The 27,596-nt window shown below is 43.4% G+C and overlaps 1 protein-coding gene across 1 annotated transcript in view; it reads right to left on the bottom strand.

Annotated features, from left to right (window-relative positions):
* Nucleotides 1-19,107, bottom strand: part of MID2 (midline 2) — a 112,226-nt gene extending 93,119 nt beyond the window's left edge. The window contains exons 1-2 of the mRNA XM_003799727.3: nt 18,768-19,107; nt 2,525-3,240 (exon numbers count right to left, since the gene is read on the bottom strand). Coding sequence (XP_003799775.1) covers nt 2,525-3,240; nt 18,768-18,771 — 720 coding nt within the window. The 5' untranslated portion in view covers nt 18,772-19,107. The remainder of the gene's footprint in view (nt 1-2,524; nt 3,241-18,767) is intronic.
* Between the last annotated feature and the right edge of the window lie 8,489 nt (nt 19,108-27,596).

Here is a 27,596-nt window from a genome sequence, read left to right as displayed (position 1 = left end):
GTTGGAGGTTGCTGTGAGCTGTAATGCCACGGCACTCTACCCAGGGGGACAGCTTGAGGCTCTGTCTCAAAAAAAAAAAAAAAAAAAAAAATTAACCCAAAGACATGAGTGTACGTGACACTAAAAGTCAGTTTTCCTCTCTACTTAATGTGGACAACTAATATCCTTTTACACTTGGCACCAAACCAGTGACCTCCCCCCCACCGTGCACACACACACACACACACATACACACACACACAAGCAGCACCTCCCTTTCCCTCCCCAAAGTCCAAGATGTTCCAGACAACATAACGAACCACACAGTTGGGAATGATTCATATGTTTCCAGTCTCCATCCAAAAATGAGCAAAAATAGTTTCCACTTAATTTATAATCAGAATTTTCTCCACATTTCCTAAAATATTAAAAGGAAACTATTCAAAATCTAGGCTTTCTTTCTCCAAAAATTACTGATTAGTCACAGATGAAAGTATCTTTTGGTAAAACTGCTTTTGTGTTCCATCTATCCCTGGAGATGAGGGCTATAGCTGCATGATGCCAAATATCTAATCAATTATTCAGAGTTTTCATGTTTTCGGATATTTTCAAATAGCTGGTGTTCTGTAGCTACAGGCTTATTCTATCCAGTCTTTTTGTTATCTCAACAGTACATATGGGTACAGATTTTTCTGTTTGGAATATTTTCTCAAGGCCAATGCCTTATTGTAGTCCCAACACCTGCAAATATTTGGCAGAGATTGTTCTATCCTTTCCATATCCCCCACTGTTTCTACAACCCCACCCCTATCTTTTGCCATTTTAAAGCTGTAAGTTTATACAGTATGTCCTTTCCTTGATTCCATTAATCATTTATCTATGACCCATAAAATGTGAAGTTGCAAGAACATAAAGTTAGGTTTCAAATCACATTTCATGGGAAAAACTTTGGTCCAAAACAAAGTGGCAGTGGGCTACAGTAGAGAGGAGAGTTAACTCTGTCTAGAGTTCCAGTTCCAGCTCTCCTATTACTAATCAGTTCTGTGACTGATCAAATCACTTAACCTATCTAAGTTTCAGTTTATTCAACTTTAAAGTGTAGGGCTTTAACTAGACCAAGTCAAAGGCCCAACATTTTATAAATTTGAGAATTGAAGTCAATGAGATTATTCCTCTCTGCAGCTTTGATATAAATTAGAGTATCACCTTGAATGAAATCAAAAGATAAACAATATGTACAAAATTATAAATATTAGATATAAATAATAACCAAAACAGGCACACAAACCATTGTCAGCATGACTGTCAGTATTACTTGCAACCAATTACAGAAGAGAAAAATGTATCCGATTCTGACTGCTTGCCAACGTAATTTTTACATTATTTATAATGAGTTTTCCACAGTATGGCACGAGGGAAATCTCCACTGCCTTCTTAGCCTCCTCTTATCCTATCTGAGTCTTTCTTTTAGGCTGATTTATGTACTCAGGCCTAGTTTAGGGTGGTAATCTTGCTAACCATTTAAATGTTTTCTTTTTTCTGGAATCTGTTAAATAGCTCCTTTCTTAGGAGAAAGGATACCACACAGCAGGCAAGAAGTGGTGATAAAAACAATTTGCTATATCTGTCATTTGTTAATATGAATGTGAGGTAGGAGGATTTAGACTTGCTCATAAATATTCTGTGACATAACAACTCCAGAAAACTCTGTCCACAGAACACAAATAAGAGACTAAGAACTTCTAATGCAAGAACTCTGAACAAGTGCTTCAGTCTGTAGCCGATAATAGTGAACACTGGCACAAAATTTGATACTGGATTAAGTATTTTTTGCCTTCAATTTAAATTTATAGCTCAAATACTTGATTATCCCTTCTGATTTCATGACACGGTGAAGTTTCTTGTGTGTTTGTTTTGTTTTGTTTTTAAAGACAGGCTTAGAATGAACCCTGTGTGAAGCGTTTAATGGCAATTTGTAATGGCCAATGCCAAACAGTTTTTTCTTTAGTGTACAGCGTGTGCAAACACAAACATACGCTAATGTCCTCCACAGAAATCTTTCATCTGCATAGATATGCTCAGACACCTCCACCTCCACCTCCACAGAGATATACCCCACCTTCCCATTGCTATATACACACATGCAAATCAGCACATATGCTAATTATAGTACACCTACACAGGTATTCACATACTTGAAAGAAGAGGAGGAAAGATGATAACAAAGATATGTAATGTGCACTATTTACTGCAAATTACATGAGGAGAGAGGGTGCTCTTTCCCTGAATGCACTATGTAGCAGGCCATGGGCTAACTCCCTTAGAATTGGCCAGAAGAATATGAATGCAATAAGGTTTATGCAATAGATGAGACAGGTTCCTGTGAGAGCTTGTAGGTGAGTAGGTTATTCCCCCTGAGAACAACTTAAAGTTAACTCATCTGTCACACAGGAAAAATGATCTATTTTATTATGGAACTTGCTAACTGTATAACTGTGTACTAAGAGACAAAGTTTTATAAGGGATATTTCTCCAGATCCCTTACCTTGAGTTTCTCAAATCGATCATTCAGGGATGCGACATGATGGTCTCGGTGACGACCTACCAGTTTGCATAAGGCACAGATCAGTTGGTCGTCAGATACACAGTACATGTTCACCTTCTCATTCTCATGGTCCAGGCAGGTGATCCCTCGAAGATGTGTGTCTGGCACTGGTTCCACCAGACGGTGGCTGGTGAAAGGTTTCTTGTTGGGGTGTGTGGCCCGCAGGCAGCGGTCACAGTAAGAGACCTCACAGGTGATGCACGTTTTTACTGCATCCCTTGGCGGGTCCTGCTCACAGAATTGGCAAGCAATTCGCTCACTAGACATGGCGGTGCTGGGCCTGTAAGTCCTCTCCCGACGGCTCTCACTTGGCGAATTAGGCCCACTGACTGAAGCCTTCTGGAAGCGATCAATAATGTTCTGCAGGGTCACATTCCTCTTGAGACCATCCAGGCCCCGGTGGTTAAGCGAGATAACATACCTGCATGTAGGACACTGGAAAGCAGTAATGGGTTCAATGGATTCACCAGAGCTGCAGCTTGAGACTAAGATGCGATGGGCACAGCTGAAGCAGAGGCTATGAGCACAAGGGAGCAGAAGGGGGTCTTCAAACAACTCTAGGCAGATTGGACAGGTCAATTCAGACTCCAGTGTTTCCATCTTTAGTGAAAATAATCCTGCTGGGGCATTAAGAACCACAGAGGCTGGGCTTTCACCTGTGAAGAATACAATACGAAAGTCATTAAGCATTTTCAAAGGAGAAGTGGATATAACATAATTATGCACTAACCAATGGAAGCTTTACATGCCGGGCTCCCCAGGGATGCTTGAGCAATAAGAAAGCGATTTGGGAATTAATCAGGAAGCCTTTCTTCCCCCTTCAAACCTTGTTTTTGAAAAATGCCTGAGTTTATTTTCCTGCACTAATAAATAGAACCGAGTGGCTACCTCTGAATCCTGGCTGACTGATTAACATTACCATTCCAGCTCACAATGTTGGCATGGATCCCACTGGCATCTCTTGTCCTGGGCTATGATGAGGCTGAGGCCCTGCAAAATTCTCAATCTCTATTCCCCAATATTGTTCTCTATTTCACTTCAAGGTAAAATATAGGAATCACTCCTATTTCACATCCCATGGGAGAATAACAAGGCCATATTTTAAACTAACTCTACTTTCTGAAAAGATTCCATTCGGAAAGCCTGCATGAAAAAGAGAGATCTTTAGAAAAATATAGTGCTTGGTATAGGATGATAAGCTCTTCTTCAGAGTGTAAACTTGAATTACTTCCTATTATCATACATGGAAATTTCTATTCCATCCTACTTCTAATAAACTGAGCTACTAGAGACCAAAGATGATAGTTTTCTTTTTTCTTTTCCTTGAGACAGTCTCACTCTGTCACCCTGGGTAGAGTGCCGTGGCATCACAGCTCACATCAACCTCAAACTCTGGGCTCAAGTGATTCTCTTGCCTCAGCCTCCCAAGTAGTTGGGACTACAGGTGCCTGCCATAATGCCTGGCTATTTTGTTGTTGCTGTTGCCATTGTTTAGCAGGCTCGGGCCTAGCAGGCTCAGGCTGGATTTGAACCCACCAACCCTGGTGCTTGTGGCCAGTGCCCTAACCATGGAACTATGGGCAAAGAGCCCACCCATCTACTTTTTAGAAATGAGGTCTCGCTCTGGTTAAGGCTGGTCTTGAACTCATGAGCTCAAGCAATCCACCCTCCTCAGCCTCCCAGAGTGCTAGGATTACAGGGAGGAGCCACCGTGCCTGGTCTTCTTTTTTCTTTTTGAGAGAGTCTCACTCTGTCACCCTGGGTAGAGTGCCATGGTGCAATAGCTCACTGCAACCTCAAAGTCCTGGGCTTAAGCAATCATCTTGCCTCTGCCTCCTCAGTAGCTGGGACTACAGCTGCACACAGAAACACCCCATTAGTTTTTCTGGTTTTAATACAGATAAAGTTTTGGTATTACTCAGGCTGGTATCAAACTCCTGAGCTCAAGCAGTCCACCCGCCTCGGCCTCCCAGAGTGCCAAGTTTACAGGCAGGAGCCACTGCTCCCAATGCACATGGCCACTTAGCCAAGATGATAGTTTTCACTCTCACTTTTCTTTCCTCACCCACAGAAAACGTTTCATCTCATCAAACCAAATGAGGAATTATTTTGACTTTTCAACTTACTCAGCAATGGTTGCTGGTCAATGAGGAAGTCATATTACCTTGTGGCTTCAGTTTGCTTTTATTATTAAACACCCACTGTACTAGCACAAGCCTGTTATAAAGGTCACCTCCCATGTGTCTTTTCATCCTTCCTAAAACATAACAGGATGAAAATCAAGATCTAAATAGAAATTAACAAGGTAAGCAGCCAAAAATTTTCAGATCTGGTAACCTTTATTTTAGTGTGCATCAGCTAGTAAAAGAAGGTCAATCTGTCTATTCTCCCACAGACATTTCAGCACTAAACACTCACATACTTACTGCCATGGGTCTTCCAGTAATTAAAATACACACACACACACACACACACACACACACACATACACAAAAGGATGGTGTGGGGGCCCATGCCTGTAATCCTAGCACTCTTGGAGGCTAAGGCTGGAGGATCACTTGAGCTCAGGAGTTCGAGTCCAGCCTGAGAAAGAGGGAAACCCTGTCTCTACTAAAAACGGAAAAACTAGCAGGGCATTGTGGGAGGCACCTATAGTCCCAGCTACTTGGGATGCTGAGGCAAAAGGATCTCTTGAGCCCAAGAGTTTGAGGTTGCACTAAGCCATGATGCCCGGGCACTCTACCCAGGGCAACAAAGTGAAACTCTGTCTCAAAAATAAATAAATAGGCTCGGCGCCTGTGGCTCAAGCGGCTAAGGCGCCAACCACATACACCTAAGGTGGCAGGTTCGAATCCCCAGCCCAGGCCTGCCAAACAACAATGATGGCTGCAACCAAAAAATGGCCAGGCGTTGTGGCGGGCGCCTGTAGTCCCAGCTACTTGGGAGGCTGAGGCAGGAGACTCGCTTGAGCCCAGGAATTGGAGGTTGCTGTGAGCATGATGCCATGGCACTCTACCCAGGGGGATAGCTTGAGGCTCTGTCTCAAAAAAAATAAAAATAAAAATAAATAAATAAATAAGGCTGAGTGCAGTGGCTCATGCCTATAATCTTAGCTCTCTGGGAGGCTGAGGCAGTGGATTGCTTGAGCTCACGAGTTGAAGACCAGACTAAGCAAAAATAGCAAGAGCTTGTCTCTACTAAAAATAGAAAAATTGAAGGTGGTGCCTGTGGCTCAGTGGGTGGGGCGCCAGCCCTGTATACCGAGGGTGACGGGTTTGAATCCAGCCCTGGCCAAACTGCAACAAAAGATGGCTGGGCGTTGTGGTGGGTGCCTATGGTCCCAGCTACTTGGGAGGCTAAGGCAAGAGAATCGCCTGAACCCAGGAGTGGAGGTTGCTGTGAGCTGTGATGCCAAAGCACTCTACCGAGGGTGATAAGGTGAAACTCTGTCTCTACAAAAAATATATATATATATAGGAAAACTGAGGCAAGAAGATTGCTTGAGCCCAAGAGTTGGAGGTTGCTGTGAGCTATGATGTCACAGCACTCTACCTAGGGCAACAGAGTGAAACTGTATCTCAAATACACACACACAACTAAGTTACTCTTAACTAGGGAAAAGATATAAAATATATTTTATTAACTGAAAATGTTAATCCTATTTATAGGGAAGAGAAAGGCACCTTTTGCTTTTGAGTAGCTTCTTATTCATCATCTATCACTGGGGACCCTTATCAGGGCTTGAAAATTTGACTCTGCTGTTGATATTTGTTCAGACAGTCATTTATCAGTGATCTCTACATATCTCACAGGATACAGAAATACTGAATACAATTATACCTTGTGTATAAGTACAATAGATGTATACCTAAAATCTGTTTCTAAATCAAACCTTTAAAAGTGCATTAAACTAACTAGCTATTTAATGGAAATCAATAGAAGTTGGGCTATAACAGTAAAGAATTGTTTTGTAAATCAGTCACTCTCAGTTGGGTTAGTAGGTTCATGTGTTTGTATAGCCACTTTTTTAAAGTGAGACATGTGGCATTTTTTATTTTACAATTTGTAAGTGCTAGAAAATTGGTGGCTGGTATTCTGTAGCTTATAACATCCATCAGCATTCATCTACAGAGATGAAACACTAAGACAATTAGAATGTACACATATAATTGAATCTGAGAATTGGAAAAGACTTTAGAGATGAAGGATTCCAACTTTCAGTGAAGGCAGGAAGATTGCCTTAGATAGATCCATCTGATATATCCCTCAGATGCTCGAATTCAGCGTATCTGTAAATGAACTTGTCATGCTGATCCTCACTCCCACAAAGCAAAACAAGACGCAGAGAGCACATCTGCTCCTCTCCTGATTTTCTGTATCTGGTGATTATCAACATCCAAGCCTAGAAAACTGAGTTCTCTCATTTACATGTTTATCACTTCAACCACTGGTAGCTTCCTGAACATTCTTTTTTATTTCATTTACATATTTGTATCTCCAGCTAACTCTTCTCACTCTTTGAAGGCACTATTTCATAGTTTTATTCACAGCATGGTGCCTCACCCAAACTAGGTACTGTATTCAATAACTGTTAGTGAAGCAACCCTTAACCAGAAGAAGGGAGCTCATATTTATTGAGCACCTCCTGCTTTCTAGGTACTCAGCTAAGCACTTTACACATTATTTCACTAAATTCTTTCAGGAATCCTGTAAGGAAGTTACTATTACTATGTCTATCTTTTAGTTATGAAACTGGGGCTTAGTGTCATTAAGTCAATCAATCAAGAACATACATACCAGATCATGGGTCAGTCTAATGCCAATACCTGTGCTCTTTCCCCTACACCTTTATTTCAATCATCTCACCTCCTTCACTGAAGTTTATCTTGACTATTTATGAGGGGACTTCTAAATAGCTTGTTTCTGCTTCTATTTTTGTCTTTCTGTGTCCCTCTGAGTTTTTCTCAATCTGCCTAACTCGCTTTGAGTCCCTTCCAGAGTCACACGTCTCTCTTCAGACCTATCTCCATGTCACACTACACTTCTACTACTATTTCTTCCAGAACTGTATGTCTGCATTCCTTAATGGCTGTCTTGGAAGCTACCTGGGTTAGTCTGGAGTATTGCTGAAAGGCATGCATAAGTGTTGGAAGCTATATAAAAGCAATTAAGAGTACCACAGTTCTCCTAAGTCTTAGGAGGGTGCCATATACATTCTTCTGTACAGAGGAAAAGCTCTTGAATTTTGCTCAGAGCCTCAAAATTTGTTCCTGAGTCAGCATGACACTTAAACTTCACTGTGAAATGAAAGTAGGAAGGTATGCTATGGATGAGGAGAATGCCTTGGTTAAGGTCAAAATAAGTTTGTTTTTCTTGTTTTGTCTTGAGGCAAGAAGTTGTTCCCTGTTGCCTGAGCTGTAGTACAGTGGCATCATCATGGCTCACTGCAATCTCAAACTCCTGGACTCAAATGATCCTCTCGCCTCAGCCTCCTGAGTAGCTGGGACAATAGATATACACAATTTTTTTTAGTAGAGACAAGCTCTCTCTGTGAAGACCAGGCTGGTCTTCAACTCCTAGCCTCAAGCAACTCTCCTGCTTTGGCCTCCCAAAGTGCTACAATTACAGGCATGAGCCACAGCACCCAGCCTAAAATAGATTTTTTTTTTTTGAGACACAGTCTCACTATGTCGCCCTTGGTAGAGTGCTGTGACATCACAGATCACAACAACTTCAAACTCCTGGGCTTAAGCAATTCTCTTGCCTCAGGCTCCCAAGTAGCTGGGACTACAGGCCGCGCCACAATACCCAGCTGCTGAAATAGGATTTTTAACCAGTGACTTATGAACATCCCAGAACTTCAGAATGTTGTGTGTATGCCATATATGTGTTTTTATGGGGAGAAGGTTGAAAGCTATATATAAGAGTCCTTGAAAGGAAAAAAAAAATGCACACATTGGTGCTCTAAAACAATCTACCTTAACTGATTTCACTCCATAAAGAATATGAATACTATAAGATGGTTACTGTCTGTTACTTATTGTAAGTAACTTCTCTATACTGTTTGTATCCTGTTTGCCTTTATTATCATATAATAACTGCTTTAGCCAATTTTGGAGAACTGAATACATTTTTCAACTTCTTCAAACATGTGCTTGATCATCTCTCATTTATGAGGTCTCCTTGTTCTAGTTACTCCTAACATTTTAGCATCCTTTCAACTATCCTCCATTTTCCCTACTTCCCTGATTACCTAAGTACCTTTACAGTACCCTTTAAATCATTATGTCATTTAATTTTCAGTTAGGTACAATTATTACAAGGAAAGATAATTTGTCCATGGTCACACTTGTTTACAAGTAACAAAGCTAAAAATGAAGGCCAGGTCGTAGCTTACCCCTATAATCCTAGCACCCTAGAGGCTAAAGTGGGAGGACTGCTTGAGGCTAGGAGCTCACGACCAGCCTAAGCAAGAGTGAGACCCCTTCTCTACCTAAAAACAGAATAACCAGCTGGGCATTGTGGCTGGCATCTGTAATCTTAGCTACTTGGGAGGCTGAGGCAAGAAGATCACTTGAGCCCAAGAGTTTGAAGTGCTGTGAGCTACAACACCACAGTACTCTACCCAGGGCAACACAGTTACTCTGTCTCAAAAAAAAAAAAAAAGACTAAAGTTTTAAATCAAAATTTAAAACTTTAGCCAGATGTGGTAACCCATGCTTATAATCCCAATATCTTGGGAGGCTGAAATGAGAGGCCAGGAATTCAAGACTAGCCTGGGCAAAACAGTGAGATGCTATTTCTAATATATATTTTCATATATATATATATTTTTCATGTATATATTTCATGAAAATAATATATGAATATATTCATGAAAATAAATATATGAAAATATATATATGAAATATATATGAAAATGTATGTTAGAAACAGCATCATAAATTTTCATGAAATATATATAAAATATATATTAGAAACAGCATCATATATATATGTGTATATCTATATCTCTCTCTATATATATATACTTACATATATATATATACACATATATATATATATATATGAAAAAAATTAGCTGGGTATGGTGGTAGTGCCGATAGTCCAAGCTACTTGGGAGGCTGAGGCTGGAGGATAGCTTGAGCCCAGGAGTTCAAGGGTACAATGAGCTATTATATGATTACACCACTACACCCCAAAGCTGGGTGACAAAACAAGGCCCCATTTCAAAAAAAAATAAAACTTTAGAGCTGCTAGTGCTACAAAACATTATCAACAAGTAAAAAGACAATCCACATAATAGGATAAAGTATTTGCAAATCATATTTTATGGGTCTAGTGTCTAGAAATATAGAGAGCTCTTACAAACTCAAATAATAAAAAATACAAATAACCCAACTGAAAAATGAACAAAGGATTTGAATAGACATGGGCAAAGGATTTAAATAGACATTTCTCAAAAAAAGATTTACAAATGGCCAATAAGCACATGAAAAGATGCTCAAGAGAAGAAATGCTCAGTGTATCATTAAGCATTAGGGAAATGCAAATTAAAACCATATTGAGACACTACTTCACACTCACAAAGATGGCTATCATAAAAAATAAACAAAACCCAGAAAACAGCACAAGTGTTTCAGGATGTGGAGAAATTGGAACCCTCATACATTGCTGGAAGGAATGTAAAATGGTGCAGATGCTTTGAGAAACAGTCTGGCAGTTCCTCAAATGGTTAAATGTAAAGTTACCATATAACCCAGCAATTCCACTCTTACATATATATCCAAAATAATTAAAAACAAAGCTCACTCAAAAACTTGTACACAGGGCGGTGCCTGTGGCTCAAAGGAGTAGGGCTCTGGCCCCATATACCGGAGGTGGCAGGTTCAAACCTGGCCCCGGCCAAAAACTGCAAAAAAAAAAAAAAAAAAAAACACTTGTACACAAATGTCCATAGCAATTGTATTAATAATAGCCAAAAGGGAACAACCCAAATAAATATCCATCAAATGATGAATATATTTAAAAATGTGGTATATCCATATAATGGAATATTATTTGGCTATAAAAAGGAATGACATACTAGCACATGGTACAGCATGGATAATTTTTGAGAACGTTATGCTAAGTAAAAAAAGCTAGTTACAAAATACCAAATATTATATCATTCCTGTTCTATGAAACACCCATAATAGGCAAACCAATAGGAAGAGAAAGTAGACCAGTGGTTGCCAAGCGAGATTCCTGCCTCAGCCTCCCAAGTAGCTTGGACCACAGGCGCCCACCAGAACGCCCGGCTATTTTTTGGTTGCAGCTGTCATTGTTGTTTGCCGGGTCCAGGCTGGATTCGAACCCGCCACCTTAGGTGTATGTGGCTGGCGCCTTAGCCACTTGAGCCACAGGCGCCGAACCACAACTGTATAATTATGTAGTATTTATGAACTCTTTTGGATTGTATTTCCAGGTCAGTGATTCCTTGTCTAAGTTTTGTAATACCCTAGGATGTCTCTAATTATTGAGAAGGGTTAGAAAATTCTCAAAAAAAAGGAAAAAGGAAAATTATCAGCTCCCAATTTTTATTCATTTAAAAAAAAATGTGACACCTGAAAAATATTTTACTCCTATTATCATGAAATAGGTTTAGCAGGAAGAAGTGGCACAACAAAAATTGAACAATGGAAGAATGTTGCAACTTCAAAAAGTTTGTGAATCACTAATCTATATAAGAGTTAGACAGTGTGCTAATGATAAAGATAAGGTATGAACCTGATAGAGTGTGACCCCAGGAAAGGTAATTGTGAGACTTTTGCATAAAAATGCACTGATGAAATGCCTGGGAGGGCAGAACCAATTGCCATATTAAGAAAAAATGGATGCCCACATCCACACACCCTGATTAGTTCCCTTCCAAATTATTTAGTTACTGCCATGTAGTCAAATATGTATGTTTATGCATGTGCCCTTGCTCTATTAAAAAATATGTTTCCATATGGTTCATCTTCACCCTGCACACTCCCCTTCAGGCTGAGACATCTGAAAACTGTTGATGAGAATAAACTATAGGAAGTATTATATGGCTGTGTGACTGGATAGAAATATAGAAGAGGATAATCAATGAAGATGATAAAAAGCAATGCATTCTACACTTAAAAAAACTGATTTCATCATTACCCTCCAAATCTAACTAACTCTGATCAAGAGAGAAGCCATGGTCTGCACTTGGCAGAATTCTATTATTTCAAATGTTATCTGAGTATAATTAAATGCCCACTTATTTCAACAGTTAATATTCCGTCTGGTTTTCATCTTCCAGACCTGCAGAACTTGGCTCTGGGCTTTCACTTCCATGAGTTTTTGAAACCAAGCCTGATCTCTGGGTTGTAGATTCAGAATTCTGCTGAGTTGTAGGGTTTTTTTAAAAAAGCAATTAATATAAAATAAACATTCTTCAGGATATTAACATTAAAATGTCCTATAAGCTCTTCCTTAAAGTACAGTAGTAGAAACTGTCTCCCTGCCTTGGGGGATGAGCAAATGAGTCCACACTTAGTCTGATGTTTCCTCAACTGTAAAATGTTCAAGTTGGACTAGAATCACCAGATGATTCTTTAAGATGCTTTCTGGCTCTGACATCCTATTATAATAGAGCTCTTTCTCTATCTGCTACCACATAGGAAAGACACCTTAGATTATTAGAAACTAGCTCCTAAAAACACAAATCTTATGAGATGGACATTATCACCATAAGAAGTGGAAATAAACAAAATACATTACGTTCTCTTGGCTGAGGTACAGTGGTGGTTTTGTCTGTTGTACTTCAAGAGAGATATAATGGTTGTTCTGGAAGGCAACTAAAGGGGAGGGAAGTCGTATGGGAATATAAACTAATGGGAAAATCTCCTGGGACTGAAAATGACAACCAAATCCCAAAACACTATGATTAGAATAGGACCCCTTGAAGCTCAAAAAAGATAATGTGGGGGGGCACAAACAGCATCTATTGTATAGAATTTGTACTCTATGCAGGGGTCCTCAAACTAAGGCCTGTGGGCCACATGCAGCTCGCCTAGGACATTTATCAGACCCATTGGGTGTTTTTGCTGCCACTGCCTGTCCTGCTTAGCAGCCGACTCCTCCCGGGGCCCGCAGTCCGGCCCTCCAATTGGCCCCCTGTTTAAAAAGTTTGAGGACCCCTGGACAGAGAATGAAAATAGAAACCTAGGAAGAAAGGGTCTGGGTGGCCAGCAATCATAGTTAATCATAACAGTTACAATCATAAGAGGGACTTTACCTAACAAATGCAATCAGTGTAACCTAATTCTTTGTACCCTCAATGAACCCAAACAATAAAAATAAATAAGTAACAGTCACCTTACATTTGTATATCATTTTAGACTTTTCTAATGGTTTCAAAGCCATTATCTTATTTGATCCTCATAACAGAGCCTGGTTGTAATCCTGGATCTAAACCAAATTAGCTGAGCAATCCTAGGTAAGTCATTTTGAACTCTTTTGGCCACAATTTCCTCATCTATGGAATGAAAAATACTTGTCCTACCCATCTCACAGGCTCTTTGAGGATCAGATGAGGATAAAAATCTAAGTATTAACTTGCTTTACAAATACATTCTCACCACACATTCACAGATGACAGATACAAGGCAAGCTATTAAGAAAAGCCATAAATGTTTGGAAATTAATCCCAAACACATAGTTGACATAATGGAGGACAACCACTTTCTTCTGTAAGATTTCTTTCTGGAGGATGATGGGTCTGACTGTGGTATTTCTTTCTTTTTCTTTTTTTTTTTTTTTTTTGCTGGGGCTGGGTTTGAACCCACCACCTCCAGTATATGGGGCTGGCGCCCTACTCCTTTGAGTCACAGGCACCACCCTGACTATGGTATTTCTTATGCTCATGTCTTCCCCTTTAGACTTTGATTCCTCCCACCCCCAACAATTATGTCTCTTCTTTTCTCTTTAGCTTTCATCACTCATAGGGAGAGCTCCAAACAGGAGGTTGATTACCTGCCTAATAGGTTATTAAAGCCTTCTTAATATTTTAGAATATATGGATTTAATGATATTCTTTTCAATTATTAGCTCCTAAATCCAACCATTGGGTATTTTATTTCATCATAAACATTAAAATGAGTATTATAATAGCAGAACTAAAAGTCCTAAACCTACTACAAAGACAAAAGATTAATTTAAGTCACCAAGAAATGAATTTGCCAAGGTAAGCCAAGGTAACACATGATAATTGACAGGAATACTAAATATAATTCATAACACCTTTATCTTAATGCAGGTTACACTGACAATTGCAAAACTGGGGAACAAATGGAGAATAAACTTAATTTACCCACTGGTACCAGTATAGCTTTCCATCTTTTCCAGGACTGCTTTTCCCAACCTCTATTACCCAATGAGCTATCTACAATTTTTTATATGTTTGGTGGTACACCTGGATGGGCAGTCATCTCTACCACCACAGAATAAAACTGCCAAACTATGCATGTAAGACATGCTGCTGTTCAAGTCATAAACAAGGGACAGAAAGCAAGGGCCTACTTGAAATCAAGCTTCTACTTCCCTGGGAACCACATGGATCCTAGTAATACTGAACAAAGGGTTATAGATGTAATTCAGGATTCTGAACCTTATACCATTTTCCTATCTCTGGGCTATTCACTATAATATTCAGACACTTCCTTGACCTGAATTAGCATTGCTTGCCAGGTCGATACATTACACTCCTATCTGGGCACACTGCATACAGTTCTAGAGATTATATAATGTATTTGTTATCAGATCATCTGGTCTCTAGAAAAGGATGATCCAGAGACTTGGAATGCGGTCATCAACCAGAAGAGTTGGACCTTCAGGAAAGAGGCTGAGACAAAGCACAAGGTCAGGCAGTTAGAGTCCTGCAGGGAGACAAGAACTCAAATAGGATAACTACCTCAAATGATGTTTTGCTAACCCACTTAGGCTAAACCAACATCCTCGTGTATATTCAGGTAAACCCCACATGCAGAAGAGAATGATAGGGTGTTGGCACATTATTCAAAATCTCACCACCATATTTTAAACATCTTATACCTAATATAGGATTTCTAAGGGAAAATGCAAGCTGGGTGCAATGGCTCACACACCTGTAATCCTAGCACTCTGAGGGGCAAAAGGATCACTTGAGGTTCAGGAGTTACAGACCATCCTGAGCAAGAGGGAGACCATGACTCTACTAAAAATAGAAAAAATTAGCCAGGTATAGTGGCAAGCACCTGTAGTCCCAGCTACGTGGGAGGCTGAGGCAGGAGGACCGCTTGAGCCTAGGAGTTTGATATTTCTGTGAGCTATGACACCACTGCACTCCAGTCAGGGCAACAGAGTGAGACTATCTTTAAAAAAAAGCAGAGTGTGGGGATGGAAGGATGCAGAAGCTAGGAGATTGACTACCAAGATTTTATCTGCCTATGGTCATGAAGGAGAAAATGGAAAGAGAGAAACAAGTAGAAAGAGCATCACACTTCCAGAAACCACAAAAACTGTTAATGTTTTGGCTCAGCACCCTTAGCTCAGTTAGTAGGGCACGGGACACATACACCAAGGCTGGTGGGTTCGAGCCTGGCCTGAGTCTGCTAAACAGCAATGACAACTGCAACCAAAAAATGGCCAGGCGTTCTGGCGGGTGCCTGTCTGTAGTCCCAGCTACTCGGGAGCCTGAGGCAAAAGAACTGCTTAAGCCCAAGAGTTTGAGGTTGCTGTGAGCTGTGATGCATGGCACTACTGAGGGTGACATAGTGAAACTCTGTCCCCCCCCAAAATAAGTTAATGCCTTAACACATGAAAGTAGAGAGAAAAATATATATTGATACTTGGAGGACAGGGTACATAAAAAGGGGACTAGTAATTGGTGGGGGGCATTAATTGGAGGTGAAATTTCTTGTCTCAACACCACTCTGGTTTTCTTACTTGCTAGCATGACCCAACATGCTGGTTCAGAAACACTTTTCTAGTCTCTTCTGTACACTGCTAAGTGATGAACACAATGTTTTTTTAAGAGATCTGAAATACACCACCTTGGTACCAAAATTACATTCATCAAAAAGTGAGCAGTTTTGAATTCTCCTAAACTGTTGTAATCCAGAATCAACATATTACACCTAATATTTTGAAGATGCAATGCTTTTAAGTCAAGACATCCCGCTTAAGTAAGGAGATGCTTCATCACACAGAGGCTCATTCTCTCGTTTGCACCAAAAAGAGAGCAGAACCTTAACACTAAACGGAAATAGAGCACCTCCTGGCCTCTACTAGTAACCGAGTGGCACAGCCCAACATCTAGGAAGTTACCAAGATCTATAAAGGTTGAATGACAGACACACACAAGGCCAAGCAGGTACCTCCAAGAACAGCCATTTGAGATATATTCTGTGCCTCAATCCTGTCCTCACCCTTTATAGGGCTCTATGTCCCTGTTGAGAAAAAGAATCTGAGTTCTAAGGGGCAGAATGAAAAGACAACATTCTCTCCTCTTCATCAAGCCAATGAGATTCACTGAGCGATGAAGACATACTCCTTCTGTAGTTTCCTGTCAATTGTTGTAGTGTCAGCAGATTTTATGGGAGGAGGGATGAGGGAATGGACAGGCTCACTACTCAGAGCAATATTTGTATGCAATTATGAGACTCCACTGGCACTACTTTAAGATCTGCAAGTTGGAGCAAGCTTCCCAGCTCTTAGAGGAGGGATTAACTAAACCAATTGCATCTAAATCAATTTGTGCTGTTCAGGTGATATGTTCATAAAGGAACTGAGTCGCTCTGATTTGTGGCAGTACTTCCCAGAGGTGGCCCTGCACGGCACAACATGCTGGATGAGAATTCTGGTAGTCATGAAGGTAAATAGGAGGGACACAACCACTCCTGCATATCCCTGGCCTCTACCCCTGTCTGCACAGTCCTTCCCTGTCCTAATCCTGGAGCTGCAAGTATGGAGTTAGGTCTAGAACAAACAGGAGGCTGAAATACTAAGCCAAGTCTGGGGCTTCAGGCCAGTTAGCAGGACTCTGCATCTTACATACTGTAGGAGCTTAATAAATATTGTTGACTCTCTGCTGCTAGATGCTAATTATGCTTGTATAACCATACCTAAAATTATTTATGTCTCTTTTATTAGAAATTAACTAACTTCCCCCACACAAGCTAAAAATGGGTGAGGTTATGGTTTCAAATGAGACTGACTCAGATTGTTAGGTGAAATACATGTGCTATGATTCAAGCTTCAACTGAAAATTACCACCATAACTCTATATACCTACTGAATTGTATGTATGTTTTTATTCAGTTGAATATAAATTGAAGGAAAAAAAAATTTAGTACCTATGTATGATGATAGATTTGGCTCCCAGGAGGGCTAACAATGGCAGAGTAAGGTTCTCAGTAAGCTAGGGTTCCTACTTATACCCAGGCAATCCACTAACCCAATAAAAGGTAAATGAAGTGCTTTCTTTGTAAAGCATAATGCTGAGGATTTATAGAATGCTTTCATCTTCAAAGGACCAAGCCAAGACCCACAATACCCAGTACACAATATTATGCTTTCTACACAAGTGCACCAACTATGAAAGAAAGGTCATAGGAATGTCTTAAGGGTACAAGCCAATGCAACACCAGATTTGGGATGAACTCTGTTCTTCCTGGCTCTTAGACCTGTATTTCAACCACATAAATCAAATTGTGAGGAACAATCAGAAGAAATCTAATTCACATTATATATCCATACTAAGATAATTGATTGGGCAGGAATAAACCAAATAGTAAAAAGACTACTTCACCCTCATGCCTGTGAGGAGTGAAAAGGAGGTAGAAAGGGAGACTGGAGGGGATAACAACTGGGTGAAGGAAACAGTCCCAAAACAGAAGAGAAGTAGAGGAGGAAGCTCCCTATTCACCGACTCCCTTCTGTTGGAACACTGTCCGAGAACTGATCAGGGTACTGGGGAGAAAACAGAGGGGGGTTAAAGGCCCAACGTGATAATCAGAGGAATGAAACCCACACACAGTACTTTTCTATTGACATGGGTTCCAATGTATTCCTTTATAAGGGCTCCTCCTCAGAGACACACAGCCAGCACCACAGCCTCGCTTCACACTCAGAAATCCTCGAAAAGGGAAAGTGGTTGAGAGGCACCACGCTGCATGGCTGGGAGACTGAGGGTGCACAGGTTGATGTGGAAAAGCTGGAGCACAGGGGCTCTGGTGGGAGATCTGGGTGGGCAAGTAGGAAGAAGGTGAGTGATGATGAAGACGGGCAGGGGAGTGTGGCAGAGAGAAGTGAAGAGCCCAGTGACCGACCCCAGGCTTCCAATTTCCTGCTCTAAGAAGAAACGCCTCTGCAAACTGAAGTGCTGCACACCAAGTCCTAAGTAACCCAAACCTTCTCATCACCAGTAATGTTTCTGTCAATCTATTCCGCCGTTATTTACTTAGTTCTTACGAGCCAGGAATGGAAAAACCCCACCTACCCCGGCTCAGTGGCAGTCTGTCCGGGGGACACACGTTTAAGTTTTCCCTCACAACCACCGAGCTGGTTTCACAGCTAGGCCAGAAATAAGGAACCACCCAAACGGAGACTGGAGGATCGCTCCCCTGGCAGAAAAAGGGATTAAGTTTCGCCGGGCCTCCCCGCCGGCAGAGCGTCCGCAGCACGGCCGGCCGCTGCGCCAGCACCGCCCGGGAGCCAGCCGGCCGGGGGCGCCGCCCGGGCCGACGAGGCTGCCGGCCACGGGAGCGTGGGAAGGCGGCGGTGCCCTTTCCCAGACTCGCGCCCGGGCGCCAGGGGAGCCGCTCGACTGCCCGCGCCCGGCCCGGCCGCGCGGGAGGCCTCGGGCCGCCTCCGCCCCGCACGCGGGAGTGCAAACTCCGTCCCGGGAGGGCAGCGGCAGGAGCCCTGGCCCCACCAGCACGACGGGGAGCCGGAGCCAGAGTCGGGCCGGGGACCCCGCCGCCACCGCCGCTGCCTCGCGGGCCCGGTCACCCGCCCCACCGAGCCCCAGAGCCCTCGGTCAGCGTCCGGCCCCAGCGGCACCTGAAGAGCAGCCGGCGCCGGGGCCGAGCCCTGCGCGGGCGGCGACACTCGACCCCCAGGGCCCCGGCGACGGGGCGCGTTTTACCCATAGCGTTCCCAGGTGCCAGCCATCTCCTCCGCGCGCCCCGGGGCGCTGGGCGCTCGCCTGCCTCCGCGGCGAGCTGGCTGGAGCTCCGGCGCGAGCTCCTGGGCCGCGGTCGCTGCCGCCGCCGCCGCCGCCACCACTCTAGGCCGCCGCCCGCCTTCGCTGCCGCTCCCTCTGCCGCCGCCGCGCAGCAGCCGGGATCCGCCAGCCCGCGCGCCCCGCAGGGGACAGCACGGCGGCCGCGATGCTATCGCGGCTGTGTCTCCCGAGCTAAACTTAAGGAGTTTTCTCCCCTCAGTCCAGGGGCAGCACCATGACACCACGGCGGCACCACACTGTCATTTCCGCCGCCGCAGAGGAAAAAAAAAAGGCAATCCCTTCGAAAAGGGGGGTGGAGTGGGGAAAACAGGGCTGGGGCTGACACCCTAAGGGAGCACACGGAAGGGCTCCGGCAGAAGGGGCGCTCGGCCACCTTCCCAGGCTCACCTTCCGCCGCCCCCGCCACTCCCAGCTCCCCCAGCCCCTCCTCTGGAGGCGCGTTTACACGTCTTCTCCCCTGGCAGGAGTGACCGGAGAAACCTGAGCAAGCCAAGGCAGGGGGTGGGTGGGGTTCGGGTTACTACAGTACCTACCAGCTGATTCCAGCAACCTTTTCTCCAGCGCCCTGTCATCTTGAAGGAAGACATACCAAGAGGGACCCGAGCGGGCGTGTGTGTGTGTGAGTGAGTGTGTGTGTGTGTGAAAGAGAGAGAGAGAGCGCGCGCAGAATGTGTGTGAAATGCAGGAGGAAGACTAGAGCCAAACTCTTCCTCCCGCCACCCAGGCCGCACAAACCCGCAGGTTAGAACAAGGAAAAGGCCTTTGTGGTCCGCAATGAGAAGAGAGTGCCTGGGTCCACCGCACAAGTCCGGCCCGTAAAGCTCCTCTATGCAAAGTTAATTACAGAGTAAAACAAAAATAGTGGAGGAGACAGAAAAGGGCAGACAATTGAAGGAAACCCAACCCCTCTTTTTACAAAGGGAGAATGGCTGTGTTTTATTGGCCTTGGGCAGAAGTCGTGAGGATGGATTAAAGCCATCAAATGAAAAAAAAAAATTAGATTTTCTTTTGTGCCTTCAAATCCTTCACGGGCAAAACCAAAGGGTCTGTACTACGAAGACAATGAGGCAAATGCTACTTATCCAGTTATTTAATGTGCCTAAATATGCTAATTGGTCCATTTGGAACCCAGGAGCCTCCCATTGGTCTGGAGTCAGCCGGTTTGCTCACCTGTCAGTGGCTCAGAGACCATCGCTCCTCTCACAAGGTGCAAGACCCTGGGAAATGGGAGCAAGCCCCAGAGGAGACTCTGTTTCTAACATGGGGCAAAAGGAAAGGTGAAGAAAAAGAATCAAGAAAATGGGAGGAAACAACCCCCCTCCCACATACACACAGGCCTACCATTACTATGCATGGAAACAGAAAAATTAAGGTAGCTCTGGGTGTATCCCATCAGGTAACCAATAGTAATCAGCCAACACCCCTGTTAAACAATATGCTAGAGAGCACTGAGGTGGAAACTGAAGGCAAAAATTACAACCGGCTATCCCGATGAAAGTCCAGCCCCTATGAGAAATAAAAGGGAATGAGTCATACCCAAATTACAGACAACAAAAGCAAAAAATAGGTAAATGGGACGCCATAAAACGTTTTTAAAATCTGCACAGCAAAAGACACAATCAACAGAGTGAAAAGGCAATGGGAGAAAATATTTGCAACTCATATATCTGATAAAGGATTAATATCCAGAATATACAAAGAACTCCTACAACTCAGTAATAAAAAAGCTATTTAAAAATGGATGAAGGACTTGAATAGACATTTCTCCAAAGAAGATGTACAAGTGGCTAATAAGCATATGAAAAGATGCTCAGACCAGGGCATGGTGGCTCATGCCTGTGTAATCCCAACACTTTGGGAGGCCTAAGAGGGTGAATCACCTGAGCTCACGAGTTCAAGACCAGCCTGAGTAAGAGTGAGACCCCATCTCTCAAAATAGCTGGGTGTTGTGGCTGGCGCCTGTAATCCCAGTTACTTGGGAGGCTGAGGCAAGAGAATCACTGGAGCCCAAGAGTGAGAGGTTGCTGTGAGCTATTATGCCAGAGCACTCTACTGGGGGTGACAAAATGAAGCTCTGTCTCCAAAAAAAACCCATAGCACAGTGGTAACGGCGCCAGCCACATACACCAAGGGTGGTGAGTTCAAACCCTGCCAGGCCAACTAAACAACTGCAACAAAAAAATAGCCAGGTGTTGTGGTGGGCACCTGTAGTCCCAGCTGCTTGGGAGGCTGAGGAGAGAGAGTCTCTTAAGCCCAAGAGTTGGAGGTTGCTGTGAGCTGTGATGCCACGTACTCTACAGAGGGCTACGTAGTGAGATTCTGTCTCAAAAAAGAGGTCAGAAGCAGTGGCTCACGCCGTAATCCTGGCACTTGGGACACCGAGGCCAGTGGATTACCTGAGCTCAAGGGTGGGAGACCAGCCCAAGCCAGAGTGAGACCTCGCCTCTAAAAATAGCCTGGCATTGTGGTGGGCGCTACTTGGGAGGCTGAGGCAAAAGAGTCACTTGAGCCCAAGAGTTTGAGATTACTGTGTGCTATGATGCCACAGCACCCTACCAAGGGTGACAAAGTGAGAATCTGTCTCCAAAAAGAAAAAAAGAAAGAAAAGATCCTCAGCCATGGATGGTGGCTCATGCCGGTAATCCTAGTACTCTGGAAGGCAGAGACAGGCAGATACTTGAGTCAAGAGTTCAAGACCAGCCTGAGCAATAGTGAAACCTCATCTTAGAAAAACCGATGCAAGAGGATCACTTGAGCCCACGAGTTTGAGGTTGCCGTGAGCTATCATGATGCCACGGCACTCTAATCAGAGCTACAGAGTGAGATTCTGTTTCAAAAAAAAAAGAAAGAAAAGATGCTCAACATCACTTATCATCAGAAAAATGCAAATCTGGCTTGGTGCCCGTAGCGCAGTGGTTATGGAGCCGGCCACATACACCGAGGCTGGCCAGTTCAAACCCAGCCCAGGTCTGCTAAGCAACAATGACAACTGCAACAAAAAATATAGCCAGGTGTTGTGGCAGGTGCCTGTAGTCCCAGCTACTTGGGAGACTGAGGCAAGAGAATCGCTTGAGCCCAAGAGTTTGAGGTTGCTGTGAGCTGCAACGCCACAGCACTCTACCAAGGGCGACATAATGCAACTTTGTCTTCAAAAAAAAAGAATCAAGAAGAATGAACGAAGCCTATAAGAAATATGAGATTATGTAAAATGGCCTACTGAACAACAACAACAAAAATAACTAAGTGTTGTGGCAGGCACCTGTAGTCCCAGCTACTTGGGAGGATGAGGCAAGAAAATCGCTTAAGCCTAAGAGTCTGAGGTTGCTGTGAACTGTGATGCCATAGAACTCTATTGTGGGCAATATACTGAGACTCTGTCTCAAAAATAAAAAAAAGAAGAAGAAGAAAAGAAAAGAAAAATGCAAATCAAAAAAACACAAAGAGATGTCACTTCATATCTGTTAGGATGGCCACTATTGAAAAAAACCAGAAAAATAATGTGTTAGCAAAGTAATTGAAACCCTCGCACACTGTTGTAGAAGGGCATAGCCACTATGTAAGAGAATGTAAAATGGTTTAGTCACTGAGAGGTTAAGGACTGAAAATGAGAAGTTATTCCAAGACAGGAACAAAAGGAAGCGGAGTCCAGGTTCTGTGTGGGCAATGTAGCCTTTATTCACTCAGGTGCAAGTGGGCTGAGTTCGGAAAAGAAGTCAGCCTGTGAGCTAAGGCGGAGTGGGAATATAAGAGTGGGGGGGTGGGGATTGGCGCACTTATAGCTTCCTGGGCAGTACATTCTTTTCTGGGCCGGATGGTTCTATTTGGGCAGGTCCCTACATTTGGCCCTATCATCCCAGTGTTTTTAGTCTATTATAAGGAGGCAGAGTGATGGAGGCGGTATACTGCTTCCTGTGGGTTGAGGGTCATCGTGGGCTGCCTATAAGGAAAAAGGGGAGGAGAAGGGAGTGGTGTTTACAGGAACACTCTTGGGTCTTCAGTCAGAACTGGTTGATATCCACATAAGGCGAGGATGTGAGCGGTTGTTTTTTGGGTGACTGCCTGGTCAATAAATCAAGAGATGAGACAGAGGATTACTGGTCTGAAACTGAGAATGAGAAAAATCATAATTAGTGGCCCTAAAATAGGAAACAACCAAGTTGGCCAGGAATTAAATAAGGACCGGGACTTCAGGAGTCCTCAAACTATGGCCCGCGGGTCACATGCGGCCTGATGAGGACATTTATCCGGCCCCCTGGGTGTTTTTGCGGCAGCTGCCTGTCCTGCTTAGCAGCAGACTCACCCCAGGGCCCGCAGTCCAGCCCTCCAGTGGTCTGAGGGACAGTGAACTGGCCCCCTGTTTAAAAAGTTTGAGGACACCTGGATTAGGTGATTCAAGATCTGTTTGATTCGTTCTTGGAGTTCTTTTACTTTGCCTGTGATTATTCCTGACTGGTTTATAAAAAGACAACATTCTTCTCCCCCCAAAATGCATGTGCTTCCTTTTTCTGCTGTAAGTAAATCCAAGGCTCAGCAATTTTGGAAGACTACTGCAGCTAAAGAATTAATTTGGGATTGTAGGGTGACTGAAGAGTCTGCTACTCTTTTCATGTCCTCATTAAGTTCTAGGGACAGTTGGTGGTAAAAGTGGGTTGATGATGTACTAATGCCTGCAATGCCTGTGCCAAGTCCAGCCACTATGTCTGTTCCAAGGAGTACAGGGAGGAAGACGCCTCTTTTTTGTCTCAAAGTAGGGGGATGTATCAGGGCCTGAAAGAAGTCATTCACAAAAGAGACTTGGGAGCGAGGGGGGAGGATGGGTGGAGAGAGGGAGATTGGTGGGACCACACCTATGGTTCACCTTACAAGGGTACATGTGAATCTTTCTAAATGTAGAATATAAATGTCTTAGCACAATAACTAAGAAAATGCCATGAAGGCTATGTTAACCAGTTTGATGAAAATATTTCAAATTGTATATAAAACCAACACACTATACCTATGACTGCATTAATGTACACAGCTATGATATAATAATAAAAAAAAAGCAGAGATTTGGGAGATGAGGAAAACTCAGGTGCAAATACCAGAGTGGTTAGCATGTAGGCACCTATAGATGGAGCAGCTGCAGAGGAAAAATTTTCCCAGGGGGCACAGGTGGAATCAGATAAGGAAAAAGTTGAGTTGAGAGAACAGAGTTCAGGCTTTATAAAGCCTACAGGGTCACCTGTACCAGTGAGATTGAAGCAGGTTAAATTGGGGGAGGCTAGGGGTGGAAAGTCCATAGTTATGGAGCCAAACGGAGCTGTGTTATATTTTGCCAGAATGGAAGAGTTATATGTGTTGGATACGGGTATGGAATTGAAAAGACTTGGGTATAAAGAAAGACACATCCAGTATGTTGAGGGGGAGAGGAGAGAGGAAGAGTTCAGGACGGCTGAGAAGGAGGTGTTTCAAAGCTGGGGAATAAGGGAGTGTTGCTGTAGGTCTTACAGGACAGTAAGGTCTAATCCTTTCTATGGTGAAGAGGTTATACTGGAAGAGCGTTTTTGGTTTTTTTGTTTTCTTTTATGATTTGTCTTGTTTCTTGCTGACATGCTATGTCCTGAACTCCTCCTCCATCTGATAATCCTGCATGTGTGAGATATGTCCAGGAGACAGTAGTCCTGACTCCACCTCCAGGGCATCCAGTGCTGGTTATTTTGCCGGTCCAGTTCCTCTTTCCTCCATAAGAACATACAGAGGCTTTGCAACATTAGAAGAGTGTGCTAGCGTATTAAGTGTAGCTAGTGAAAGAGGGGGTCTGAAGTAAGAATCGGGCATAGTTGACGTGGGAATGGGAGTTGGTGAGGTATTCAGGGATAAATGAGGTTTAGATAGGAAGACAACCTGTGCATTCAGTCAGGGTTGATGGGAAGGGGACAAGGGCCAGGATTGACCGGAGGGTTAGCCAGAAGGAAAAGGAGTAGGAAGAGGAAAAATTCTGTTTCCTCAGGGAGACAGTCTTGGAAAGTGCCTGTGCCTTGTAGCCACAGATCTTTAAAGGCTTCAAAGAGGTCATCCCAGCTTTGAACGTGTGAGAGTAGCCAGGCATCTCATGAAAAGTTATGCAGAAAAGGGAAGAATCAGGGAGGAATGTTATACATTTATGGGAAAGTGGACTTTTTGGGGATCCTGGTGAGTTTTAAGGTGATGAGGGATAGTATTAGCGATTTCCAGTGGGGGTCTTTCAGTGTTGGAAGTTTTTCTGTAGGACACAGCTTTATTCGGGATCAATGGATCCAGACTGGGGGAAGTCTAAGAGGTGAATGACCATAGGGGTGCTATAGAGAATGGTGTGAGGATCTGTCCAATGAGGAGATAGAGTCCTGCAGGGAAAGGGAGATTTGAGGAAAACTTGTCCTGCCAATTGGTCTCTGACTTTCTCTGCTGAGAGTAGGGGGTAGGAACTGGTTTATTGTTTTCCTAAGTTCGTTCCTGGTTTCCTGGAGGATGGGAAAATAGTTTCCTATTATAGAGTCTGTAGGGGGTCCAGGGCCCAGAATAAGTGTTATGCTGTACATTATTTTTCAAAAGAGGTATAAAAGAGGGGTTTGCTAGCGGTAGAGCAAATGCAGAGTAAAGAGACAGGGAGGAGTTAAATCCAATCTTATTTGTGTTGGAGTACTAATTTGGTGAGATGTTGTTTAAGGATTTTGTTCATTTTTTCTACTTTCCCTGATGATTGGGGCCCGTAAGGCACATGGAAGTGCCACTGGACTCCTAGGGTTTGTGAAGTTTGGGAGGTGATCTGGCTAATGAACACTCAGCCATTGTTGCTCTGAATGGAGCTAAGGAGAACGAATCTGGGAATAATGTGGTGGAGGAGGATGGAGACAACTTCATGGGTTTTCTTGCCTGTTGTAGGGAAGGCTTCAACCCACCCTGAGAAGGTATCAACCCAAACTAAAACAAGTTTATATTTTCAGGGTGGCACCTGTGGCTCAGTGGGTAGGGCGCCAGTCCCATATACCGAGGGTGGCAGATTTGGCCCCTGCCAAATTGCAACAACAACAAGGATGTGTTACTCGGTTCAATGTAAACATTTCACATTGTATATCGAAGCAGTGCCCTGAATACCATAAATGCATCATTGTACAAAGTTATGATTTAATAAAAAATAATTTTAAAAAAGGTATTATGATAACAATAAAAAAAAAAATAGCCGGGCGTTGTGGTAGGCACCTGTAGTCCCAGCTACTTGGGAGGCTGAGGCAAGAGAATCACCTAAGCCCAGGAGTTGGAGGTTGCTGTGAACTGTGACACCATGGACACTCTACCCAGGGTGATAAAATGAGACTCGGTCTCAAAAAAAATAAAGAAAAAAAAGTTTATATTTTCATACAGGAGGCAGGTGGGTGAAGTTAATCTATTAGTCTTGTCCGGGGGTTGGGCCCTGGGCCTGATGTGTGGGACAAGGGGGTGTTTTTATGGATCCCTGGGGTGAGACCCAGGTGCAGATTGTGCAAGACTGGGTTATCTGTTTTAAAAGGGTAGATAGTTGTGGGTGAGAAAGGAGTGGAGGAGAAGGGTGTAAAGAGGCTTCACACCAACGTGAAGGCTCTTATAGAGGGAAGAGAGATATTTTGTTCTTGGGAGAAAGGAAGAATAAATTTTCCCTGTTGAAGGAACCATCCTCCCTGTGTGAGAAGATGCTGGTAATTGTCCAGTTCGTAGATGTATATACTGGAGAGAATTGAAGGACAAGTACTGGCTTTCTGGGGGTGGGGTGGGGTGTAAGGGCATTGAACCGCCCATTTGGCTTCTATATCAGCTTTTTGGCTGCCTTTAGAAATTGGATCTGTTTTATTTTGGTGGCCTTTACAGTGGATGATGGCTACTTCCTTTGGGAGAGTGGCTGCATTTAGGAGGTTTTTAATGAGTGTGGCGTTGATAATAGAGGGGGCCTTGAGTGGTAATGAATCCTCTTTCTTGCCATATGGCTGCATGGTGATGGATTACATGGAAAGTATATTTAGAATCTGTGTATATGTTAATGGAGTGCCCTTGTGGGAGTTGTAAGGCTTTAGGACTAAGAGGTCTGCTTGTTGTGAGGAGGTGCTGGGGGGCAGAGTAATGGAGGTGATAATGTTGGAAAAAGACACAATAGCAAAGCCTGCCTTGGCAATGGAGTAAGCAGTGGGTTTAGAAGAACTGCTGTTGGTAAACCAGATGTCTTCAGGGTTTGGTAAGGGGAAGAGGGAGATGTCAGGAAAAGCAAGTAGCAGTATTGTGATTAAAGGCCAGCAATCACAGAATGAGTTCTGGGAAGTGTGAGGGTCATGTGAGCAGAGGGCAGCTAATGGAGCTGAGGGGTTAGATGCCTGGCCAGGGAGAAACTGAAGGTCTGGGTTTTCTATAAAGAGGATTAGGATCTGGAGTAAATGAGGTGCAGAAGTTAAATAAGATAAGTGTTGGTGGTGACTATAGCTCAGTGGGTAGGGCACTGGCCACATACACCGAGGCTGGCGAGTTTGAACCTGACCCAGGCCAGCTAAAACAACAATGACAACTGCAACGAAAACAACAACAAAAAAAGTAGCCGGGCATTGTGGCAGGGACCTGTAGTCCCAGCTACTTGAGAGGCTAAAATAAGAGAATTGTTTAAGCGCAAGAGTTTGAGGTTGCTGAGAGCTGTAACACCATGGTACTCTACCCAGAGTGACAGTTTGAGACTCTGTCTCAAAATATATA

The sequence above is a fragment of the Otolemur garnettii genome, unplaced genomic scaffold, assembly GCF_000181295.1.
Source record: "Otolemur garnettii isolate 467f Iridium unplaced genomic scaffold, OtoGar3 scaffold00155, whole genome shotgun sequence".
Taxonomy (NCBI): Eukaryota; Metazoa; Chordata; class Mammalia; order Primates; family Galagidae; genus Otolemur; species Otolemur garnettii.
Note: the sequence above shows the minus strand (reverse complement) of the source record. Positions and strands in the feature narration are given on the sequence as shown.